General features: G+C 42.5%; 1 protein-coding gene across 7 annotated transcripts; it reads left to right on the forward strand.

Moving 5' to 3' along the window:
• The first annotated feature begins 1454 nt into the window (after positions 1–1454).
• U2AF1 (U2 small nuclear RNA auxiliary factor 1) lies at positions 1455–15747 on the forward strand. Of its 7 annotated transcripts, none has more exons than XM_041399724.1 (8): positions 1455–1584; positions 3863–3950; positions 6737–6803; positions 10964–11013; positions 11606–11704; positions 12860–12993; positions 13332–13424; positions 15042–15747. In XM_041399724.1, the coding sequence occupies exons 1-8, from the start codon at positions 1541–1543 to the stop codon at positions 15175–15177; spliced, it is 711 nt and encodes a 236-aa protein (XP_041255658.1). In that variant the 5' UTR covers positions 1455–1540; the 3' UTR covers positions 15178–15747. The 7 variants fall into 7 exon arrangements, with proteins under 7 accessions (XP_041255658.1, XP_041255657.1, XP_041255663.1 ...); XM_041399723.1 differs by lacking the exon at positions 6737–6803 and adding an exon at positions 7610–7676; XM_041399729.1 differs by lacking the exon at positions 1455–1584 and adding an exon at positions 2578–2829 and having other exon boundaries at positions 15042–15294.
• Positions 15748–25461: the final 9714 nt, after the last annotated feature.

Here is a 25461-nt window from a genome sequence, read left to right on the forward strand (position 1 = left end):
AGTACTTCATGTACCGAGTTTCTGTGTTTGTTTTAATCTTTTCATTTTCCCTCTCTGCCCTTTTATCTCCAAACCAGATCTGGGTGTCACCATTTTGTCCTGGGTTGATGACAGTGGGCCTTAAGGAGGCAGAGCAAAACAGAGGAGGGGCTGTGGCAGCATTTAACCCAATAGATCTGAGCAATTTGGGGCAGGGAGTAACCTGCGATAAATCATTAACCTGAGATTTACAGATAGCTATAAAAAAAAAGAAACATGGAAAAAGACTGGCTGCTGTTACCATGCCAGGCAGAGATCCCTTCCCCTGACTCACACCAGCAAACAGCCCAGCACGTTTCAGATATTGAAAACGTGTCTTGATTCCCCAGGAAAAATGTATTTCGACACATTTCAGCTGAAGGCTTTAACAATATTGGAGCAAAAATCAGTGCAAGTTTGCTGGAAGGAGCAGGGAGCAGGTGAGCTTTATATCCCTAAAGAGCACAGAAAGAACAGGGCAGGACATGGAGCAGTGTCTGTCCCTGTCCTGAGACATCCCACAGCTCAAACCAAATCAGGAATTGCAGGAAATATCAGGTTGGATGGGACTTGGAATGGAACCTGGGACAGTGGCAGGTGTCCCTGCCCATGGCAGGGCTTGGAACGAGATGAGCTTTAAGGTCCCTTCCACCCCAAACCATTCCATGATTCTGTGAACAGTCCAGCTGCAGCTGTGAGCTCCATGGAGTGGATTTGCTGCTGCTTCAGGGAACAGCAAAACATCTGAGATTGATTTTCCTTGTCTCACACTGAGCGCTCAGTCTTGTTTTCTGAATCAGCAGAAGCAGTAAGTTCATTTCCTGATGCGGTTTTCAGTATTGGACTGTTCCACGAGCACTGCTGCTCCATCACAAAGACTTCAGTTCACTGGGCTCAGCCTTGCAGCTTTCGGCCTGTAATTCCATGAAACCTCCCAAAACAACATTCAGAGAGAATCTGGCTCTACTCTCCATTAACAGCTCTAATTGTATTAACTTATGAACTTGTTCATAACGTTGCACGTGCACTGCTGCTCCATCACAAAAACTTCAGTTCACTGGGCTCAGCCTTGCAGCTTTCGGCCTGTAATTCCATGAAACCTCCCAAAAAAAAAAAAAGATCAGAAAGAATTTGGTTCTACTCTCCGCTCTGCTTTTAATTCAAAAGCAAGGTTTTGGGTTTTTTGTTTTTTGGGCTTTTTTTTAATTTAAACCCCTTCAGAACGTACACACACACCGCTTTTACACCAATCCCTTTATTCCAGCACCCGGAACCCACGACCCCCGAGCAGCCCCGTCCCCTCAGGCCCTGCCGGGGGCGGGACTCGAACCCGCGGCCTGGCGATTCCGCCCCCCCGGCCCCGCCCCGCCGCCCCTGCGCGCGCGCCGTGGCGACCCCGCGTGTAGTGCGGACCCCGCCTCCTGTCCCCCCCCCGCTTTCCCTCAGCGCAGCGTTTCCGGCGCGGTCGCTGTGACGCGGCGGCGGCGCCGGGGCGGTCCGGCGGGCGGGCGGGCGGTGGGAGATGGCGGAGTACCTGGCCTCCATCTTCGGCACCGAGAAGGACAAGTGAGTGGCCCCATTCCCCCGCTCCCCGCGCCGCTCCCGCGGCTGCGGCACCCCCGGGAGGGAGGGGGGGAAGCTCGAGGGGAGACCGGAGGCCCGTAGCGGGTTGCGCGGGGACGCGGCCTGTTCCGATCGCGGCGGTCAGCCCTGCTTCCCTTCTCCCTGCTCCTCCTTCCCTGCGGGGGGACCCCCGGCCCTTTTCGCCCATTTCTTCCACTCCCGCCTCGGGGGCGCCGCCACGTCCCCCCGCCTTTCCCATCCCGCTGGAAAACGCGGCGGGAAGAGGGAAGCGAGAGGCGGCCGCGCTCCCCGTTCCCCTCCCCCACTCCCCGCCATCGCCTCCCTCAGGCCCTTCCCCTCCCCTCCCCCTCCCAGGCGCGCGCCCGGCGGCGCGTGGGTCTCGCGCGTTCCCGCGCGCGCGCCCTCCCCACCCCCCGCTTCTTCTTCTTCCTCCTCCTCCTCTCCCTCCCCTGGCCGCCATGAGGGTGTGCCGCGCCTCGTGGCGCGCTGCCGCCCTCCCCCGTCCTCCCTCCCCCCTTCCCCCCGCGGCTGCGCCTTCCTGTCGGGGCCGCTGGGTGCCGGAGCTTCCCGCCGCCTCCTGCCAGAAAGCGCCTCCTCCTCCTCCTGTTCCCCTTTTGTTCGTGTCCCTGAGCCTCGCAGCAGCCTGAGAGCTCCCGCTCTGCTGCAAGGACAGCGACTGGTTATTTCTCCCCCCTCCCCAGGGTGCGGAGGATTTCCCCGACTGCTGCATCCTGATCCTACAGGCTTCTGCCTGCAGCCTTCCACGCGTCCGGGAACGCCTCTAGTTTCTCTGGTTGTTGGAAGCACACACACAAAACCCTCCTAACGAAAATTTGGTCACCATCGGCCTGACCAAACCGGCGTGTTTTTCCACTCGTAAAAATGAAAAGGGGGCATCGATGTGCTGCTGGACTAAATTACTCTTGTCAGCCCCTGGCCGTGGGGCTTCTGCTCTGCTCTGTAGCGCTGCCATTCCAGGAAAGCAGTGTCGGCAGCCTCTCTTTTGAGCTCTGTTACTGTAGCATCCTTTCACACAAAGGAGATACGTAGGAATTTAACGCTTTACAGTTTCAGAGTTTTAATCAGGCACGAAATTCCTGTGCAGCTCTTGTTTTCTGTTAAAAAAAGCAAACGGAACCTTCCAGAAGGTGCTGAAGTTGGAGGCACTATTGGAAATGTTGTAGTTAGGTATTTCTTTTTGTTTCAGGTTAGAGTTCAGAAAAGACAGTAAGTATTTTATCATGCTAAGTGTTTGTTTTCAAAAACATAATGAAGAGTGAGCATGTTGCAATTTTACAGTAGAATGCTTTGCTAGAGATCAGATGTGCTTTAGTACTTTAATAATTCTCCCCTCCATGAGTTGATGTTGATTACACAGGATTGTGGAAAATAATTGGTGTTAATTATGGGTATAATAATTTTTCTTCCAGGAGAATTCTAATATTTCATTTACCCATATATAGCCCACAATAGTTTTCTTGCCCTTCAGAATTTTGCATTTCCCTGTCAAGGTAACTAAAACTCCTTGTGGTTTTCTTTCATCATTCTATGTGAATTACACCTTTTTGTGGGAGTTTCAGGAGCATTTCTAAACCCAGATCATTATCAAGGTCTCCCGAGATGGATCATTCAAGAAAAGCTTGTGGTTTAAGACAAAAAGCAGCTTGCTCTTAAAATCATTAATTATGTTCATGGAAATGGCTTAATTAAATGGATTTACTTTGCTGATGTGTATTCTTTCTGTAACATGATTTTCTCTTCCCTGAATCCTTTTGGATCTGTGTTGGTAGCAGCCTGAGTTACCCTTAGAGTACAGCTTAAACAGGTGCTTTATAAAACACGAGAGAGGTGCAACTGTATCAGTTTTAAAGCAGATTTTATTGCTGGACCCGGGGCTGCATCCACTCAGCCACAGAGCTCCCAGTGTCAATTTTCAGACCGTTTTTCTCGCTGCTTTCCATCCCATCACCCACTGAAACTGATGTAAAGACAAGACTGGAGAAGCAGAAGAGTAAAACAGAGATCACTTGTGTGATGAAACCACGTTGGGGGAAATTGGTCAGATACTGGCTGTAAATTAGGGGTGAAAGGAATGAATATGGACAGGTTTGTTGGAATGCTTTCCTGTACGGTTTTGATGTGGGCTTTTTTCTGTGTTACTTATCCACATCAAGATAAGGACATTTAGGGCATAGGCTTTTTTACAGATTAATGCTTTCTGTGCCAGTGTGTAACTACCTTATTCATTTTTTTCTTGCAGAGTCAACTGCTCATTTTATTTCAAAATTGGAGCTTGTCGCCATGGAGACAGATGTTCTCGGTTGCACAACAAACCAACATTTAGCCAGGTTTGTTTCCCCTTTTTTCTCTTTCTTGTGGAAATGTACTCTGGCTTCTTTAAAACATAGATTCTCAGATACAAGTGAATAATTACCAAGCTCCAGATTAATTAGTTCAGTTTTAGCCCCAGTTTATCTGGGTCTTTGCTTTTTTTTTTTTTGGGGTATTCCATTTACTTCTCCCAGCATTTCTAATTATCTCCTGTCACCCTTAATGGCTGCAGGAAGCGATGCTGTTGTAAGCTTGCCTGTAGTAGAGACCAACCAGTGCTAACTTTCAGGTGAGTGTGCCTTCTCAGTGGTGTTCAGGCACTTAAACCATCCCAGAGTTCTTAAATCACAGACAAAGGCAGCTCATTCCACCTGTCCCAAAGGTGGGAACTTCAATCTTTTATGCATATAATAGAAGAAAATTAATTAATGAATGAAAGTGACTCATCTGTCATTGCATTTGCTCTCTGACCCAGGCCCTTAAGTTTCAAGAGTGACTTGCATACTTCCTTTGAATGTGGAAGAGATGGTTTATTGGAAACAACTTGCCTGGTTGCTGAGGGTGGATTGTCAATTGGCATGACAGATTGTTTAATCTTTGGCTCAGTGAATATTGTTCAGAGACATGATGTGTGACTGCATGTCTGCCAGAAATAAAAATAAATTTGAAAAGGTGCAGGGAGTGACAGGGTTTTCATTATTGTTATTATTATGGGCTGTACAATATTCACAAATTACACTCCTGGAGAAATGTGTTTTTCCCTGTTTCTATCAATGCTGATTGTCAAGGTACACAGATGAATTTCTTTGGGAATTTGGTACATGAGCAGTAGTGCCTTTGAAAGTTACTGCATTTTTAACTACAGCAATTTCAACTGCAGTAGTTTTAAAAGTACAGAGAGAAAGTTCACATAACAGCAGAGTCTTCTGCAAGTTCGTTTAATCTGCTTAGGAGCAGAGTTGATGAGAAATGTGAACTGATGCTGGGTTGGGGAGGAATTAGGGAGGGGAGTACTCTCCATGTGACAGGTTCAGATCTAGGATCATCAAGGTAAACTGGGAGTGGGCAGGGGGACTTCTAGAGGAGAATGTCAAGGTTACTGGTGGGTAGGAACTTCTGGTGCTTAAGCAACAAAACCACCTCTTTGCTTCTGGGATTTTAAAATTTCCTAATGCAGACATTGTTTGAAATGAGTATTGTCCGTTTTCAAAACCATCCCATGTTGCTGACCTACATGGAGCACAAGTTGAAGTGCACTTGGTTATTTAGAGACCTGAATTTAGGTCATTGACTATGAAAAAAATTCCTAAAGCAGAGAGTTTCTACAGTAATTGTCTTTTAAGTTAAGAAAACAAAACAAAACAAAAAAACAACCTACAAAAAGCAGCCACGACCATTACATCTTTTTGGTTTTTTGCCAGTGAAAGTGTGCAACTACAGCTTTCTGTCAGAGCAGCCTTGAGCTTTGCTTTAGACTCTGCTTAGCAATGCCAGCTGAAGTGGGTCAGCAGGGCACATCCCATTCTTCCAGGGATGTCTGGGACTGCACAGCCTCGTACTGGCAGCTGTGCTGTGACATCTCCCTGGCACTCTGTGGGGTCTGCAGAAATCTTTATTTGTGTGCAGGTTGACAATCAGCTGTGATAGAAAATAGAACAGAGATCCTGCTAATGGATATTTTAACCTTGTGCAGCTCTTGCTGGTGCAGCTACTTTACAGAAGAGCTGTGTTAGGAAAGGTCACACAATCCAGGGTGATCAAATTACCCCCCATCAGCAGAAACACCCTAACCAGATGCCTGTTTCTGGCACTCTGCAGTTGTAGGCTAAATCATAGGTAGTTCAAACCTGGGCTACAGGAGCACAAAGCTTTGGTTGGTATGGCTGGACCTGTAATAAAACAAGTGTGTGACTTTAAATATGATGGTACAGTTGTATTTTTTTCACATGTTAAACGGGTGTGACATTGCTGGTCCTGTGACTTCTTTAAGCTCTGAATTCTTAATGTGACTAATAATAATAATGTCTAAGCTAAAGTTACTTGGGGATTGCCATTCATACTGACTAACATTGAGCTTGTATTTTAAGTAATCAAATCTCAATTTTTGAGCTGCTTACAGTGATATGGACATTTGGAATTTTTTTGTAATATTAGTTTACTAACTTAAACATGGTTTGTTTTTTCAGACAACTTGATTTTAAGAAGAACGGTACAAATGTAAGGTTTCAAGTCTGCCTGGGCTAATTCTTCAAGTAAAAAGCAGAAGGGCTAAAAGGATATTGTCCTTATTTGAAGGATCGGAAACATGTGAACCTATGATGCTATTATATTATTTAAACAGAAATTCCACCAAGAAAACCCTGATGCACAAAACGAGATGTAGCAGTTGCCTGAAGGCCTTATGGTCTGGTGTAGCGTTTTGAACACTGTGGCATTATGTATTACATGCTGTGCACATAACACCTATTTTTTTCCCCCCTACACTTGCAGTAGTGAATCTGGTCTCAAAAGTTTAGGCATCTCCAGAATACCTCGTGTGACATTCTAGGTTACTGGGCCTGACACCTCCCATTTTGAGGACAGCTGTTGAGACGAACGCAGCTCTTTCTTGGTGGTTAATTAAAACTGTTTTCATAATATGATGGTCTGGATGCAATTTTGGAAGATACTCTACGAATACAAAAGGAAGTCTTAAGGATAAAATATTACTTTTAGCTGTTTGCAAACAAGTTGTCTCTTTGCAATTGTCTATTATATGCACAGCAGCCAGTAGAATTCCCCTTTTTATTTTTTTTCCCCGCAGACCATCTTGATTCAAAACATCTATCGTAACCCCCAAAACAGTGCACAGACGGCTGACGGCTCACACTGTAAGTCCCACAGTTGGAGAAATTTTTTTAAAGAATGGTGTTAAAGAGCCCACTCCTAATTATGATAAAATAATGTTGGCTTCTGAGCTGCTGACATAAAGCTGTTGCAAACAGGACAAGTGACGGAACTCTTCTTGCGCACAGATCAAGAATTTGTGGAACGTATGCAATTCTGAGTGCAGAAAGGGCTGCACAAATTGGACTTGATGCAGATTCCCTTTTGTGTTGCAAAGTGAAACTTGGTTACTTGGTAACACTGCGTTCTTTTGAAAGGGTTAAATGCAGACATTTCTCAAATTCTTGATTTAACACCCAAAAAAAAAAAAAAAAAAAAAATAGGTACGTATGTACGGTAAGTCCCAAAACTGGGTTTTCTTTCATCTTAACTTTTTTAGGAAAATGGAGATTTCATGTTATGCTCTAATTATTGTATTACTTCCTTTCCTGGGATTTTGCTGCTAAGAAGCCATTCGGCAATACCAAATTCAAATTATTATGCTTGTGACGTGACTGCTGCATTTGGATACCACCTATTTTGCTGCCTGAAATCATGCAAAACCCCTCTATAGTAATATTGGTGAATGGAGTGAAATTAAGAATACAATAATGGAGTATCATGAGATCTCTATTACTTTACAGTGTTAGGTTGATGTAGAAAGGTCACCAGCTAAGTGCAAGTTCTCCTGCTTGGGAGAGAATAACCACCTCTCTTTCAGCACAGACTCGACTAAAGCGACCCTAAAGGAAACCAGTTTCTTGTTAAAATTATTTTCCATAATATAAAGTTGTTGCGTTTTGTATTTCAGACCATTGCCCTCTTGAACATTTACCGTAACCCTCAAAACTCTTCCCAGTCTGCTGACGGTTTGCGCTGTAAGTTCATACAAGTTCCTTCACTGGTTCCCTGGGCTTGATTGTCAGAGCTCAGTGTCGACTTAAACTGGTCTGCCATTTTAGTTTAACAGATCAAACTGACCACGTTTCATTACATGTGTTCGAACACAAAAAAACCCCAAAAAGCAAAAAAAATCCCAACTTTTTTTGTCCCACTACCTTTCTCCCTACTCGCAAAACTATTGGGGAATCTGAACACCAACTATTAAACCAAAAAGGGTTAAAATTGTACTTCCCCTGTGATGCAGTGTTGGTTGCACTGCTTTCTTCCTGTCACCTCTCTCCCTGCCAGTTGCCTGCATCCTAGGAATGGTTTTCTGTATGTTTTGTGCTATCCATTAGGTTCCACTGTCACAAAGAGCAGGACAGTGACAGATTGACTTCATTCAGAACAAATGTCCTGCTCTGTAAACGTTAAGAGAACTTGAACTGAAACTTTCAGACTGCATGCATAAATTTGTCCTAGGTTAATGCAGCTTCCATTTAGGGAGTGCACTTTGGAAGAACACACCATGACTGACTAACCCCTTCTGGCAGCTGTCCTTTTTGGATGGGTGCATGCTTAAAATTCTTCCCATACTTTGAAAATTCAAATTTTTATGCCATTTGGCATATTTACCTAAGACAAGTATTTTTTTAAAGTACTTTTGAGGAGGGGAAGGCATTTGGGTATGGTCATGAAGTCGTTTAATGACTCCTCCTGAGATACAAATGGGCATAAGCAAACACACCTCCTGTGAGACTGGCAGCAATTAATGCCCAGGATTGTTGATCGGCGATTAACTGATTTTTCATTGTAATTGAATCATCGATATTAAAATAAGATTAAAAAAACAAAGTTTTAGAACCAAAAAAAGGGTCGGTGTTCTTTTCTAACTAATCTTTCTTGTTGAAGTGAGTATTTACTGTGTGGTAATAAAGCTTTGTTTGGCTATTCTTTTTTTTTTTTTTTTTTTTTTTTTTTGACTGTTGGTTTATAGACTAGTTCAGATTAGTTACCAGCATTTGATTAGAAGTGCTCTGTGAATCGGCCACTAACTTAAAAGTCAACACTGTCTCTCTTGCTTCTAAAAGGAATAATGGCTCTATTATGTAATTTGTGCTTTTGTCACACAATCAAGCTGGACATGTAAATGAGCTGTGTCATTTTGTCTAGATGCTTGACCAGTTCCATTGGTTTGTAGGCTCTCTCCTTGCACATGCTTAGTAGTTAATGCTGTTTCAGTAGACCGAAACATTTCTGGTTGGGTGTTTCCACTGTTTCCCTGAGCTCTCAATGCGCTGGTAACTAATTTGCACAGAGTTACAGCAGTTTGGTCTGTGGAGCTGTTTAGATTTACAGCTGCAAGAGTCCTGCACAGATCCTCCAGTGCTGTAAATGCTGGTATCCAACTCTAGTTTGTTGTGACAAGCGAGTAGCTGTGTGCCAGAGCCTGACTGTACCTCCTGGGGTAGAGCTGGAGCTCTGCAAGCAGTAGGTTTGCTGAAACTCCTGGCTCCTTGGTTTTTGATATTTGTCCCTACTTAAGTATTGCATGTACTTTAAATGGATAACTTGGGTAGCTGTTTAATGCCTTGTCATTGTTGCTTAACTGTCTTCCTTTCTATTGCCGTCGTAGAGGATTAACCTTAGTTTGGAACAGCAGTAGTTTTCCTGAGTATTTTAATTAGTAATTGGGCTTCTCGTGGTTCAGACACCATTAGCCCTGGAATATGGATGTTTGTAAAGCCTGTGTGTATGTATGCTTCCCACTTTAGAAGGTCATTGAAGTAGTCATTAACTAACTGTTGTTGCCTGTGATACCCTAATTTGACCAAAAAAAAATTTACTACTTGTCCATCTAGTAAAAAGTAGTTATTCCCACTGAGGCTCCCAGAGCCCCCGTGACACCTTTAGAAACAAAACAAATCCTTAGGTGTTAGTGAGCTGTTATCAGTGATGTTGGCAGAACCTTGGGAATATAGTTAAGTATTAAACTACCTGAATTACTGGTTTAATGTTTGATATTCCTTAATTTGCTATAACCATGAGGGAGAAGAAATTACTTAAAAGCAAACATGTCTCAAATGCAGAAACACTGTCAGCCTAAGCTATAAACCAAATGCCCCTCAGCCTCTTTTGGAGGTGAGCTGGGTGGAAGAGCAGGAACTGCAGTTCCAAAGAGTGTGGCTGATTAATATTAGAGCCTTGGAAAAAAAACATAAAAGTTTGTCCAAGTGGTAACAATAGCCAGAAATTTTTTCATGCTAGCCTGAAAATGAATAAACTCTGCTTTATTGGCTGAGTTTCTTGTCTTTCACATTCTGTTAACTAAACCAGTCTGGTTTGTAGTTTTAAACACTCGAATATTTTTCTAGCATAAAATGCAGGGTTTGTTGTAAAACTGCTCCGCTTGATCTTAATAAACCACTTAACTGCTGAAGAGCTAATCTGATGGCTTTAATGTATACAGCTTGTTTAAAGTGCTGTAGACTGGACTACAGCAAGAAATAAACTCATTTTTGTACATTTAATGCTTTGAAAAATAGCCACACTTACGTTGGGTTTGGTAGCAGCAGGCAAGCAGCAGCCGTTTTTGAAGTCCAGCTTGTAGCATGAAAATAATCTCAACTGGAATATCAGGCTGGCTTGTCTTGTGCTGAAAGGTGTTCTGCAGGACTGCAGGAAAATGAATTGACACTCAAACTTAAACTAGAAAAATGGCTCTCTGTTGCAAAGCATTGAGGGCACTGAGAAAAGTGTGTCATTTCAATGACTATTTTCAGCAAAATAAAAAAAAAATTCTAGGCTAAATTGCATTGTGAGCTCTCAAATTCTAGTGGATATGCTGGAGAAGTTAGGTATAAATTTCTGCCTTTAGGAAGAGGAATACTAAATTTTAGTAATATTTTAAAGTATGGAATTGTAACAAAGCACTTGCCTTCTGTTTAGGTAAAATTGTTGCTAGTTAGAGAGTGGGACTATACCTTAAATTCTAAGTGATATTTCAGAGTAATTCTTTTCCCCTTTAAATTTGTGGCATACAACTTTGGCTCTGATTAAAACTTGCTTTGATTTGATCATACCAATGTAATATTTTGACAGATACTTTGGGGACTCAAAGCTCTTCACACATCCTTATTTTGCAATATTCCTATTAGTTAGCTCCATGCTATATGGTGTCTCTCATGCTCCAGATGGCCTCTCTAGATTGTTTTGTAGTTTGATCAGATCTCCCCTTCCTTATTGGCAGGCTCTAATCGATCTGACTCTTTGACTTTTGCAGGTGCTGTGAGCGATGTGGAGATGCAGGAACATTACGATGAGTTCTTTGAGGTATGTAAAGGAGCATTACTGTATCTCTGGATTTGTCACCACAGATAAGTTAATTGGATGTAGTGGATAGCACAATTAGACAGATTCAGGGAAAAACCACTTATTTCCTTGTGTTGTTCCTATAAAACATACAACTTTGTATTAAATATTTCCTGGTGTAACCATTAGTTAGTTTGACCTGAATTTTACTGTTTGAAATAGTCTTTGTTTAACATGAGCAGCTTAAGGGACGTACCATTTTGATTGCATAGTCTCCTTTTTTATAAATTTTAAGTATTCTTAATTATTTGTATAAAAACAAATTACCTGAAGCTAGCATCAGAGTTTCTGTGTTGTGTTTTCAGTGCATCCTCTGTATTCTGTAAATGCTGTGTGTGTTTTCCATAGGTTTTTCTTGTATCTTGGTAGTGCTGTGCTTATAGATGGCCAAGAAAGTATTTATTTCAAATCCCAAAATGAAAAAAAATAAATCAAGTGGTCTTGCTTTTTTTTCCAAGGAAGGTCTTTCTTATACTTACTTAGAGGTAGATGCAATATTTCTATACTTAAAAGGAATGTGCTGCAAACTTCTGCTGGGTTGCTTTGTGCTTAGGAGGTCTTCACAGAAATGGAGGAGAAATACGGCGAAGTTGAGGAGATGAACGTTTGTGACAACCTTGGAGATCATCTAGTTGGAAATGTATACGTAAAGGTAGGATGAAGGGATGTTCATGCAGTCACGAGGGGTGGTGTTTATTGGTTTAGAATTTTAAAAGCTACTGTGTGATTGTAGATTTTATTTTGATGGGAAGGCTCTTCAGTATATAAGCTACTCTTCAACTTCACAATCTAAAGTAGAGTAAAAATGTTAAAGGAATCCGAAAGAAATTTTAATGAATTTTGTGAAGCTTTTTGGGTCGTCAAAATCCGTGTAATTTTCAGACAGATCAACTTTTTTTTCTTTTACATAGTTATAAACAGTCACCACTACTAGACTGTTTAGTTTGGCAGGGTTAATTTGGGATCTGTCTTAGCATCATGCTGCCCTTTAAGCACATCAGTGTGAGAGAGGTTTTACATACCACAGGTGCATTAATTTTCTAACTTCCCAGTTAAACACAATATCTGTGACCAAGTTAGATTTGGCACTAGCTGGGTGGTTCAAGGTGCAAACTGGAGCACTTGGGCTTAACTTGAAAAAGTCATTGGTATCTCTTGAATAACGAGTACAAAGCTGTCACCTGCAGAAATTTTACTGTGTGTTCACAGTGTGGGGGAGGTGTGAGAGAATTGACTATTTTGGCTGTACATTCCCTCAGCTGGAAAGTATTTTCACACCTGGAATTCTGGACTGTGTAGGTCATAATCAGAAAAAAAAGTTGTTTTAAAAAAATTAGCTGTGAAAAGGCATTTCAAATTTAAATTTTACAGTCATGGTAAAACAGGATTTGATTTTTGTAAATTCTCCTTTAAATGAATGTGAGCTCCAGTTGTTTTATAAATTAATCTTAAATGTTTGAAAAAATGCATTACATCAGCACTGTGGTGCTCCAGAAAGTATTTATAAACATTCTCTTTGTTTAAAGCTGTACTAAGAAAACACAGTATCTTCTATTGACTAACTTTCCCACTTGAAAGATCCAACAGAGCATAATGAAGAGGAAAATCAATTATTTGATTAGCCCTTGAGTCCCAGCTAATGAAAAGCTGGCATATTTACCCTTGATTTGATGGACTGTCCAAGAAACCTGAAGTAGCTTCTAATTTCATTACTGGAGCCCTGAGCCTCAGATAGCACACAACTGATTGGACAGGAACCTTCTATCTCCTCCTGTTGCTGCTCTGAAAAGGCTGGTTTTGCTTTCAGTTCCGCCGTGAAGAAGATGCAGAGAAGGCCGTGATCGACCTGAACAATCGCTGGTTCAACGGGCAGCCCATCCATGCCGAGCTCTCGCCTGTGACCGACTTCAGAGAGGCCTGCTGCCGTCAATACGAGATGGGGTAAATAAGCAGGGCCTTCCTCTTGCCTTTGGCAGCAGGGAGGGTGCTTGGCTGTGGATTGCATGCAGCTGAGTGCAGGAAGGAAACCGCTTCAGGTACCAGTAGTGTGGAGGGCCTGCAGTGAACCTCTTGCCTTCTGCCATCTTTTGGGGATTTTCTCCTAGAAGAGTGGCAGTGTCGGTAAATGATGCTTGTAATTTACTGTGTTCAGTATTAGAGGTGTTGAGGCAGCAGATAGTGTAGAGCTGGGAATTCTAACTGTGCCTCTTGAATTGTGTTTCAGAGAGTGTACACGAGGAGCTGGGAATTCTAACTGTGCCTCTTGAATTGTGTTTCAGAGAGTGTACACGAGGAGGTTTCTGCAACTTTATGCATTTGAAGCCCATTTCTCGAGAGTTAAGGCGCGAGTTGTATGGGCGGCGTCGTAAAAAGTAAGTTTGTTTTTAAACTCTGCTAAAACAAGTAATTTAAGGATCAGTCGCTGAAAAATCTGAAGGCAAATCTTTAAACTTGTGCCAAGTCCTCTTGTTTTTTCTGACGCATTTCTTGCACGTGCCAGAGGGCATCAAGTCAAGCTGGCAAGTGGCCAGTTTCCAACAAAGAAGTAGGGCTCTGAAATTGTGGTGCTTCTTGGCTCTGCAATGCTGTGGATTCTGAAGGTTGGTGCTGAAGGCAGGGTTCAAGGAGAAGACCCACTGAGTTACTGAGGACATAGGCCCTACCTGTTTGGGTGCAGATGGACATCACTTGGTAGAAGTTGCTTTATGCTTCTTCTGTTTTATTCTCTTCTAAACGTGTTTGCTCATGGCCTTTGTTAGATGCTGGCTGCTTGGCCAGTGGCCATTTTTGGTAGCAGATCAGCAACTTTCAGCATTATGTGCAGTCAAGCATATCTATAGATTGTATCAGGACCCAGCCCTATTTGCCTTTAGCTGTTAATGGTGAAATGTTGTAGCCTGTATTCACTTCTTACTGTTACTATCAGCCAGTCACTGTATGGAGCTCACTTGTAGCTTCACAGTGTGTCCCTTGATAGGAATTCCCAGTAGGAGAAAGGAGAAGTAATTTCACGTAATGGTAAAGAACAAAAAGATAAAGACATTTTATTATGTATTAAATTACTCATTTAGTGAGGTACCTTGCAGAAAAGCTTTTACCACTGTTGTTACTGTGATGGTTCACTTGGAACTGGATTCAATCTGCTTGCATTTAAGACCTTGGTATTTTGCATAGGCATATAAAATTTTTCATCTTGCTTTTATATAGAGTATGATTTTTGTAGATTTCTGACAGTCACAGAAGGAGCCTGGGATTGTGAATGTGTTTTTCCTGTAAACATCTCTAATTGGCAGTGTTTTAGAATCCGTGAGGGTGAATTTAACTTTGAAAAGCATAGATTATGTTGCTTAGCCATATGTATTTGTGGCTAAGTAAATTTTTCAGATGTTTTAATGCTTTATGAAAAAGACCAAGTGTGTTTTTATATTAACCTTTTGGCCACTGTTACAAATCTGGAACTCTCAGATTCAGTAATGCTGATTGGTGGTGGCTGTGGTAGCAGTATGTGCTGGGTGGTTTTAGCTCCCTTCCTGAATTTATCAACCTAAGAGGCAGGGAAGATAATTTGGCAGTGCTTGTGTCCTGGAGGGGTAGAAATCATGTAGAGGGAGCAACAACAGAGAACTGGATTGTAATTGCTAATTAGTGCAATTGATTTAATACGAGTGGACTTAGAAGCAGCTGTAGGCTTTTGGTGTGTGTCGCTAAGAGCTATTCCTGTCTGCCAAAGCAGGTGTCCCCTTCTCCTGCTTTAAATACCAGCAGTGTAACCGTGCCTCTCCTTAGGGTTGGCACGTCCATTGTCAGAGGTGACTGCAGGGAGCAGCCAGTTCTTGTACCTGTTTGTGCTGACTGCCAATTAACCAATCCTTCTAATGACACACTGCCTTTCTCATCGCTCCCATTCTTAATTCCGTGTTCCACTGTGTGGTACCCAAGTGAATCACTGCTGGGGATGAAACAATAAAATGTCCAAACTCTCTTTGAAGGCATCGATCCAGGTCGAGGTCCCGCGAACGCCGGTCTAGATCCAGAGATCGCGGTCGCGGAGGCGGCGGAGGAGGCGGCGGCCGCGAGCGCGACAGGAGGCGGTCGAGGGATCGCGAGCGATCCGGTCGATTCTGAGCCATGCCATTTTTACTGTATGTCTGCTAGAAAGTGTTGTAGTTTGACCAAACAAGTTCATAATGACATTTTTTTTAAAGATGGGCTTCTGAATAAAAAATTTGTAGTGATACAGTATTCTTTGTGTAACTTGTTTCTTGTCGGGGGGAGTCTTTTTAACTGTCATTCCTCTATCTTGACAAATACCTGGATAAGCCTGCCTGAGGGAAAGGTGGTAAATGTATTGGAGGAGCGCCAGTTCTGGTTTGGGTTTTTTTTCATTTTATTCGGGTATAATTTGAACTGTTGATGAAAATGTGTGTGTATATAATATAAAATATTATATACATAGTAAAAATAATATACTGCTTAAGAAACAGTTACTCACATAAGTTTCCCTTTTCTGCTATGCTGTCTGCTTATTTAGGTTAGTTTAGGCACATTTAAGAGGAAGGCTGTGCGAAATGCATTTATTTACTGAGTAGAAACGCTTAGTTACAAAAATGTATGTTTGTTTGTTACCAGAAGTCTGTGCTCTGTCTATCAATGTGACTGTGGCATTTACAATAAATCCAATTTCTTGGTGTAAAATCTAAAGCCTATTTTCTAAGCACTCTGGAGTAGTTGAGTTGCTACTCCTGGCTGCCTATTTTCTAAGCACTCTGGCGTAGTTGAGTGGCTGCTCCTGGCTGTGCCAGAGTTCATAGTTCAGGTTTTTATAATTCTTGACTAAATTCCTTTCTTTAGCTGGAAAGAAAGTTGCCTAGTGCAGTGTGGAAAAAGATATTTTTAATGCAATGATTCATAATAGGCAGGTGAGGGTTTTGGGAAAAAAAAAAAAAAGAACACCAAAATTATGCTCCATGCAACATAATAGAGAAGTGCTGTTGAAGGAAATGCAAGGTTGTGAATGCAAGGATCAAATTTCTTAACAGCCTTTTTTTTTAATCTATGCTCTCTCTCACCTGTCATTTAATATAAAGCATTTTATTAGCATTCAAGGTCATAGAAAACTAATTGGATGCTAGTGGAAAATAAATCTTATTTCCACCTTTCTGATGGTCTGGAGTGATGAAAGCTAATGGACAGATAGCAGTTCCTTCACAAATACTTTTTTTTTTTTTTTTTTAATTTGAGCTTGAATTGCTCAGTCGCTGACCATTGTAGGTTGTCCCAAAGCATTCAAGCTCCAGTGGAAATGTTGGCTTTCTGAGAGACAGTTTGTACAATGGTTGACTTGCAGTTTCACCTCCTTCATGTCTGCTTTTACTCAAAGTGTAATGTAGCAAGAAGTTTTGGTCATTGATCATATTTCTGCAAAATAGAACTGTGTGTACACAAAGCTACACAATAAAACACAGCTTTCCTGTGGGGGAGAGAACTTGCTAGAGCTTCCTTAGTTCTGAGCCAGATTACTTGCTAAATGATAAATCTGCTCCTTGGTGATTCTTTTTAGGAAAATGGAAGTAGGATATGGATGCATCACATAGTCAGATGATTAAAAACCAACTTCTTTCTGCCTCTTAAGTATAAAACCATTTTTCTAACTGGAACTTGGAAAACAAAACTATAAAAAATGAGCTTTTCTAAATTAATCTGCTTTGCTTCTTAAACTAAATTCTTGCACCAGTTCAATATGAATTATTTTGTTCCCACTGGATGGTTTGGCTAACCAGACTTTAGAACTTGGTGTGCCAGGACCCTTTTTGAAGAAATATCACTCAAGCAGTGAAGCCCATCTCCACATGATGTTTTGTTGTAAGTACATAAATCAAATGATGCTTTACTGGAAGAAATTGATCAGTGCCTGGCATGAAATGACTGAGATGAAATGTATTTCTGCTGGGCATTAGGAATTTCACATTGGTAATTTAGTTCTTAGAGTTTACAGGATATTAATCCAGTTCCATATTTCTCTTAGGTGAGATTCAGGATTATTGGTGAGCTAATTTAAATCTCAAGATATAAAAGGTGAGGATAGTTTTTGGTTTTTAAACAGTACCTAATACAATGTGGATAGTATTTAAAAGGTTTAAGATTTGCTCTATGAAGTTAGTTTAAAAGTTAGTTGTTCTTTAAAGTTAGTTTAAAACAAGTACAAATGTGTCCCTGTAATGGCTTTAATCTGTTTATCTAAATCCTGTTTCACTGCAGGTATATTTTTGCATGAACAGATAGTGGAAGGTGGATTTTTTTGTCTCCCCAATACAGTTTTACTGAAGAAAGCATTCTACAGTTCTACCAAATGTATAATTTTGTGATCTGATTGAACAGCTGCCCAAAAATTCCCCAAGTAACTGGAATATGTTGGAATGGGCACTGAAAGCAGTGGATTTTACTGGATGCTCTAATGGGTGCCTAGTGTGACAGCACATGAACTAAGCTCATGACATATCTTGTTAGGTTCTCCTTTTGAGACTGTACTACCAGTAAAATTGATCAAATTTGAAATTTAAACTGCACCAATTTGGTTAAACATTTACACCTGACAGACCCAAGTGTTCGTTCACCAATACAAACCAAGTGGAAATCCTACCTCCCCCTTTGCTTGTTGCCCACAGTGTGTTTAAGATTTGCTTTTTCCCCCTCCTCCCCAAGGTTCTTACTTCTCAAATATTTCATTGTTGACTCTTCTGTTGAACAGTGGATCTTAATTTATGGAATTCCTTTACCTCAAATAAGTGACAGCATACAGGATTTTCTGAAGTCTGAGTCAATTAGGTTGAAACTGTTAATCCCAAGTGGCTTTCTCTTTGTATTTGGCTCTTATTCTGTGAAAATGCTGCTTGTCCATGAATATGATGTATGTTGAGACTGTAAAACCAAATGGAGAAAACTTGTTCAAAATAAAGCCTTTTTTTATAAGAATCTGACAAAAATTATCCCTTTCCTTTAGATTGGATGCTGCTCTCTAAATATCTAGCAAGGACATAAACTAAAGTTTCAAATTCTTATATCATAACCTATGTTTTAAGCAATTATTTGCAGAGCTGGTGAAGCATGTCTTCAGCTGAAATAACCCCAACCTCCATATTTACATAATCAAATTGGATTTTTAAGAGTGCAGCTTGGGGTTAGGAGTTGGGGGGAGTTGGTTTGGGTTCTTTCAATTGATAAAGCTTTTGGTTAGCTTGTTAATGTTAGGAAGAGCCTGCAAATTTCTGTTGTGGTGGTCTGCAGAGGACAAGAAAGCTCATTTTTACAGAAGGAATGTGTTCAATTGAAAAAACAGGTAATCAAAGGGGGTCATGGCTTTTTAAAGATGATTCCTCCTGCTGTTGCACCATCCAGGCTGCAAAATTTTGGGTGTTAACAATTGTACATCAGCACCTTAAACTGCATCTGTTCTTTGATATATTAGAAGAGAAACTGCTTTCATGGCAGCTGGGGAGGCTGTGGGTAAATAATTTCATTCTCCAGACACTGCTGTACTGAAGATTCCCTAAAAATAGTCCTGGTCAGGAAAAGTTCCAGCTGAAAAGCAGAACTGAGTTGGTGTATTGTTTTTAGCTGGTAAGGAAGTAATGGCTGAGTGGCAAGGCTGGCACAGGAGAGAATATTTGTAGCTGCATTTATCACTTACTGCAAGGCTGAAGCTGAGCTGTGTTACTGTACAGTTTTACCCTGGAGCAAACGGATTTCAATTTTTAAAAAAATACCAAAATTACATCCAGATGTCTGTAGGAAAAAAGTGATGAGTCTTCACGTTGAATTGATACCTGGTGCTTTCTGAAGCCATCCACAAGCATTTCAGAATTCATCCAATTAACTATTTTTTTAATGAAGCACAGAATAATTTGAGTCGGAAGGGACCTCAGTGACCATCATGTTCCACGCCCCAGCCATGGGAGGAACTTTGCACTAGACCAGGTTGCTCAGAGCCCTTTCCAGCCTGGTCCTGAACACTTCCAGGGGCAGGGAGTGCACAACTTCTCTGAGCAACCCATGTTGCACTGTCAGTGGTCAGTGTGTCTCCAAATTGTTTTTAATTTTTTGTGATTTTCATTGTATAAAACTTGTATAAAAAATTCAGCATATCTCCTCAGCTATGTAGACAGTCCCTCCTTGTCAGCAGTGTGCTCATCAGCCAAAATCTTCTGGTCCCATTAACTTTTCACATTGCATTTTTTACAAAATTACAACCTTAGCAAGAAGAGCCACGAGCAAGAGGCCAGCACAGTCCCGCTCTGCAGTGCTGTGGTTCTTCAGCAGCAGACCTGCTGTAGAAGGTCCCTGTTTCCCTGCTGATGGTTTCTGCCAGGAGTGGCGTTAATTGAATTGATCTCAAGTTTCTGCTGTAAATTGGATGTGTGGGATGGGGTGGAAGGGTGGCAGCCAAGAGCCCAGGTCAGCTGCCAGCAGCCTGGCTCCGGTAGCCAGCGGCTCCTTTGAGCTATCAAAGGCTGGAGGGGGCAGGGTGTGCTTATCTCTGATTATCTCGGACTCTTCAGATGCAAGCACCGACTTCTTGGTGCTCTGATAAGCATCGGTCCAGTACTTTTGCATAATTTGTGTTTTTTGGGTGTTTGCTTTCCAACAAAATTGTGTTTACTGGACAGCTGATGAAGGGGTGGGATGTGAGTGAGGGGTGGGCAGCAGCTTGTGTGTGTGGCTGCCCCTTTGATCCAAGTGCCCCAACAGCATTCTTGGAGCTGTTTTCCCTAGGAAGAGATAATTAATGTGATCCAGGTGTTCCTATGGGACAAACCCATGTGTTAATGACAAAGGTCTGCAGAACTGTCTTCCCAAGCACTGTAGGGCTCTTTTAGCTCTGCACTTCCATGACTGCACGTGTAGTTAAGTCTAAAGGGAAAAAAAAAAAAAAACTTTCTGCTCTGGTCGAGCAGCAAGACAAAGTGGGGAGAAAGGCAGCAGGCAGCAATAGTCTCCCTGCCTCCTTGTTTTTCAGGGAAAAGCCTTTAGTCTGCCAGGCTGAGGCCTGCTGTGCTTTTGCCAGCACCTGGCTTCATTTCAAGCCTTGCTACCTATTCAGAATATTGGATGGGTTTCAGATCCTTCTCATGTCTTCCTGGAGCTGTCTGGGATTCTGGCCAGGCAGAAGGAGGGAGTGAGGGAGCTGCTCCCACTGCAGGCTCTGCACCAGCCTGCTCCTGGGCCTGGGAGCTGTGGGAAGAGCCAAGGGGAGTGATTGCTCCTCCCTTCTCTGCCACCCATTTCCTTGAGAGCTAATACTGCTCCTGTCCTCGAGAGAAATGAGAGAGAACCTCACGGGTCAAAACAGTTCTGCATCCTCCATCATCCTTCTTCCTTCCTCTTCAGTGAACATGCAAAATGTTTGCTCTTGTGTTGTAGGAAAAAAGTCCTCGAGAGAAGAGTTGATAAAGGAACTCTAGGCAGGACATGAAGAACTGATTTCTGGACAAAGCACCAGTGGAGAGTGAGCAGCCAGCCCTTACTGCCTTGGGGATTGCATGCAACATTAATTATTGCAGTGCTGGACTGGAGATGGGTGAGGGAAGTTCCAAAGTCTCACCAAAATCTCACCAAGTAACAGTCTCGTTAATGTCAGCCATTTTTTCATTCTGCAAGGGTTTAACTTGTTATATTTTACCCTTTCATGACTACAACAAAGAGACATTTAATTGCCTTCCTTGCTCAGTCTCCGAGTAGGCCAGCCTTTGGTCTTTTGGACAGCCCTGGGATTCTCAAGTGTGGTGGCAGCTGTTACACTCACCAAAAAAACCATCTTCAGCAAAGGGAATAGACCTGCAGTGCAGAGCAAGCAGCAAACTATATTATTTCTCCTCGTAGTAGCTGATTTGAGCAAGGCTACTGACAGTCTGTTTTCTCTTCTCTGGCAACTTCACTTCTTTCACTCTTTACTCCTGGCCTGTATTTCCGTCTGCAACTTCTCGTGTTCCCCAGGCCACGTCACACATGGGCCACGTCATTCCAGGAGGGACAAGGTACCTCCCACAGCACATGGGTCCTGCAGGCTGGATCCCTGTTTGCTTAACCCTGTATGATGTTTGCTTTTTACACAACAGCAGGGCCTTGTTGACTCACATTGAGCCTGCCTGGCACTGTAGTCATTCCTTCCACTCCACACAATTCCTGTCCAGGTAATGGCCACTCAAGCAGATTATTCCTCCTGCCTGGCTGCAAAATTTAGCACTTGCCCTTATCAGCCACCTTCCTGTTTTACTTTCTCTTCTGATTTCTCCTGTCTGCCAAAGATCATTTTGAAATATGATTCTGTCCAAATTGTGGCTTATCCCATGCAGTTAAAATAAGGAGTGATTCTTTTTGGGCTGCGTTTTCCTCCCTTTGCATAAAAACATTTCCATGTTTTGTGCACTAGATTTATGCTCTCCCTTCCCAAAAGGGCTCTGGGAACCACCAAAGCTCCATTGGTTCTTTTGGTGACTTAGTTGCTGCTCACAAAAAGCCTCCTCCACTTGATCTGCTCCTTCAGCGACCTTACCACAACAGCACTTACCTTTTTCTCCCCCTCTTTGATCACTGACTGTGCTTCTCCAAGGGGTTCCTCTTCTTGACCTTTCAGTCTTCAGCATGTCTACTTGTCACTGATACAAGAAACATCATTCTCTGCTTGCCATTCCTAAAGAAGCTGTTTATTTCCATGTTATTATTCCAGCTGCTGTCACTTCACTGCTAGGCTGATCAGATCATAATTTTGCTTTTGTACCAACCCTCACTGCAGCTCCTCTTGTCCCTTGCAAGAGAAAAAAACCCAATCACTGCCAGATCTCAGGAAATGAAGTGGCTCTCCTTATGAAATTGGTGCTGATTTATGGGAATTATTCTCAAGGCTGGGATGAGGAGTAATCTGTGTACCACTGATTGGGCTAAGCCCTAATGGTGCAAATTACTGGTGTGTATGCATTCCCAGACACCATGATTGATTTTAATGGCTTTTATGCCAATGGCACAGTGTGGGTTGGTGTTGCTGTGGAGATCTTTTAAATCAATTTATTATGCACACCAAAACTCCCTTTCCAGAAGAGCATGTAGTGACAGGTCAACAGGGAATGGCCTTAAGCTGGAAGAAGGTAAGATTAGATTGAATATTAGGAAGAAATTGTTCTCTGTGAGGTGGTGAGGCCCTGGCAGAGGTTGCCCAGAGAAGCTGTGGCTGCCCCATCCCTGGAGGCATTCAAGGTCAGGCTGTTTGGGGCTCTGAGCAACCTGGGATAGTGGAAGGTGTCCCTGCATGTGGAAGGGAGGTTGAAACGAAGACTTTCTTTAAGGTCCCTTCCAACCCAAACCATTCTTCACCTGGCTGCTGCCTTGGTGAAGGAAATTGAATCTTGAGTGCAGAGCTGTGCTGCAATTACAAATCCCTCTAATTTGCCTCACACATTCTGCTCAGATAGTTTCCAGCACACTTGGTGCTGTCACTTGGTCTTACAAGTTTCCTCTGAGGTGTCTGTCTCACATCTCTGAGGATCTGGCACCTCCATCTGTGCTGGCAATTCCCTACCTCGACACGCAGCACCCTGAAGCTGCAGTGGTTGCTGCAAGGCTGGCATTTCTTCAGGCACAACAGCTGACTCAGGGCCTCTCCTCCAGTCCCTCCTGAAAGGCATGAAAGGTATGGATATCCCTCCTTGAATACTCGAGTAGTTTTGCATAAGAAGCATTCACAGAAGTGATACAAAGCTTCTGTGCAATTAACAATCTGTTTAAACCACTAGAAAGCTGTACATGCCTCTGTGAAAAACACATGTTAAAGACAAAAGAAACTCAAAAACTCTTTTTTTTTTCCCCTTCCAGCCAGCAAAGAGGTAACACCTCTTGCTGTTGCAAGCAAAACTGAGCTTCAGAGAAAAACCCATGTTAAGTGAAGTGCCTTTAAATGCCATAACAGTATTTACTGATGGCTCCAGGAAAACACACAAATTCAGTAATAACAAGACATGACCAAACAACTAAAACATGGGAATCAGACATTCAAACAGTCAAAGGTTCCCATCAAATTGTCAAATTAGCAGCAGCAGTTAGAGGACTCCAGCTATTTCAGGAGCCTTTCAATCTGATAACAGATTCTGCTTCTGTAGCTAATGTAGTTAAAATAATAGAAGAATCAGTCTTAAAGGATGCTAAGACATCCTTAACCAGAAAATCTTCAATTAACAAACCAAAACCACCACAGCTACAGCTGCAGTTTGTCAGTGCTTGCACCCCTTCTGTTCCAAATATTGATGGATTTTTGCATTGCTTCCCCTCGTGTGTGCCCTGGCATTCTCTGAGACCCAAATCAAGGGCCAGGCCTTCTTAACATCACCATTTTCGCACTCTGTGCCATCCCATAATTTATCTGCACCAGATGCAAGCCACAATCTTACTCCACATGTTGTTCCAACTGATGTTTTACCAGTGGGGCTAATGGTTACTTGTGCAAATGTCACTTTATAGCACACTTCAGATGTAGTTAACTATGATTTAGAGTAAATAATTGTTCTGTTTAAGAACACTATTTTCTAGTAAACTCTTCTGTAGTAAAGTTAGAATATGGAGGGTAGGGAAAAAACAGTGTCATTTCAATTATAAATTGTATTTTGATGATCCTTGTGGGTCCCTTAAACTCAGAATGACCCTGTCATTCTGTCATTTGTCATTGATTTGGATGTTTCTCTGTAAGTTGTGAATTTTTAACAATGTAATGAGACAGCTGCTTCAGTGTCTCTATTTATGGCAAATATAAAATATCTGGCTCTTCTCTTGATTTGTTTTTAATTTCTCATTGTTTTTCCTGCATTTTTTTTTCATAAATGTCACCCCACATTCTAATCATGGTCTATTTTGACTTTTTAATGCTGAAACTAGTCCCTCAGCTTTAGACCAGTCACATCCAGATGGAAAGTCTTTTCTGTCACTTTTACCACTTGATTAAAACATCCTATTTCTTATTTTCTCCATTTCTACAGCATGCAATATTCTCCAAATGGCTCTATATAATATATACCATGTGCAGATGGAGACATACAGCTGTCTCAACTCCTGCAATGGCCTGAAACACATGGAACACTTCAGGGTGGATCTCATGTCCCAAAATAAACTACCTTGAACTGCTTTTCTCTGTATTGGTACTTTTTATAGGTACAGAAGAAATTGCTGCTTGGACTTTCCAAAGCCACAGGCTGTGCTCTTGAGGACCTTCTCTCTGGCAAGGCCTTTCAGTATCTTCTGCTTTCATACAAGGATTTCTGTGGTTTTTTGGTTTTTTTTTGTTTAACTTTCTGCATAATCTAGAGCAACTTTTTAAGAATTACTGTGGGATAATTTGCATGGAGTGTATTAAATTCACCTGCACCCTGTGTTCTACAACAGTGAGGATGCAGCTGTTGTGACACTGAGCTGTTTCCCAGGTGAATAACTCATTGTCCCATTCTCAGAATGGCCTCAGGCTGAAGGAAGGAAAGGTTTCAACACATATTAGGAAGAAATTCTTTACTGTGAGGGTGATGAGGATCTGTCACAGGTTTCCTGAAGATGTGGCTGCTCCTGAATCCCTGTAAGTGTGTAAGACCAGGCTGGATGTGGCTCTGATCATCCTGGTCCAGTGGAAGGTGTCCCTGCCCATGACAGGGGGTTGGAACATGATTGTCATTAAGGTCCCTTCCAACCCAAACCATTCCATGGCTCACCAGGCTCCCTGCCCTGAGAGGGGAATTTCTAGGGCTGCCTGCACCTCTCTCCCCTGTTGCTGACCTGGGCAATGCCTGCACAACCCCCAGGCCTTTTTGGGGGAGCAGCTGACTGCTGCCCCAGCATGAAGCCCCTCACAGACCCCTCAGATGCAGTGGAAATTCTCCCAAACCAGACAAGCAGCCACTTCCACAGGCTGTGCTGGGGAGCCACTGGCAGCCACATCTGTGTCTCCTCTAGGCCACTGCCCTTGGGGACACGAGTAAAACATCTTCAAAGGTGCCCTGGCAGAGCCCTTTCTCTGGTCACAGGATCAATTAGGTTGGAAAACACCTCTGAGATCAAGTCCAGCCTTTGACTGATCTCACCATGCCAACTAGATTGTGTCTCCTCTAGGCCACTGCGCTTGGGGACATGAGTAAAACATCTTCAAATGTGCCCTGGCAGAGCCCTTTCTCTGGTCAAGGATCAGTTAGGTTGGAAAACACCTCTGAGATCAAGTCCAGCCTTTGACTGATCTCACCATGCCAACTAGACCATGGTGCTGAGTGGCACATCCTGTCTCTTCAGGGACAGTGACTCCACCACCCCCTCAGCAGCCCATTCCAATGCCTAATCCCCTGTTCTGTGAAGAACCTCTTCCTAATGTCCAGCCTAAATCTTCCCTGGTAC

The sequence above is a fragment of the Onychostruthus taczanowskii genome, unplaced genomic scaffold (genome assembly GCF_017590055.1).
Source record: "Onychostruthus taczanowskii isolate IOZ18803 unplaced genomic scaffold, ASM1759005v1 scaffold17, whole genome shotgun sequence".
Lineage (NCBI taxonomy): Eukaryota > Metazoa > Chordata > Aves > Passeriformes > Passeridae > Onychostruthus > Onychostruthus taczanowskii.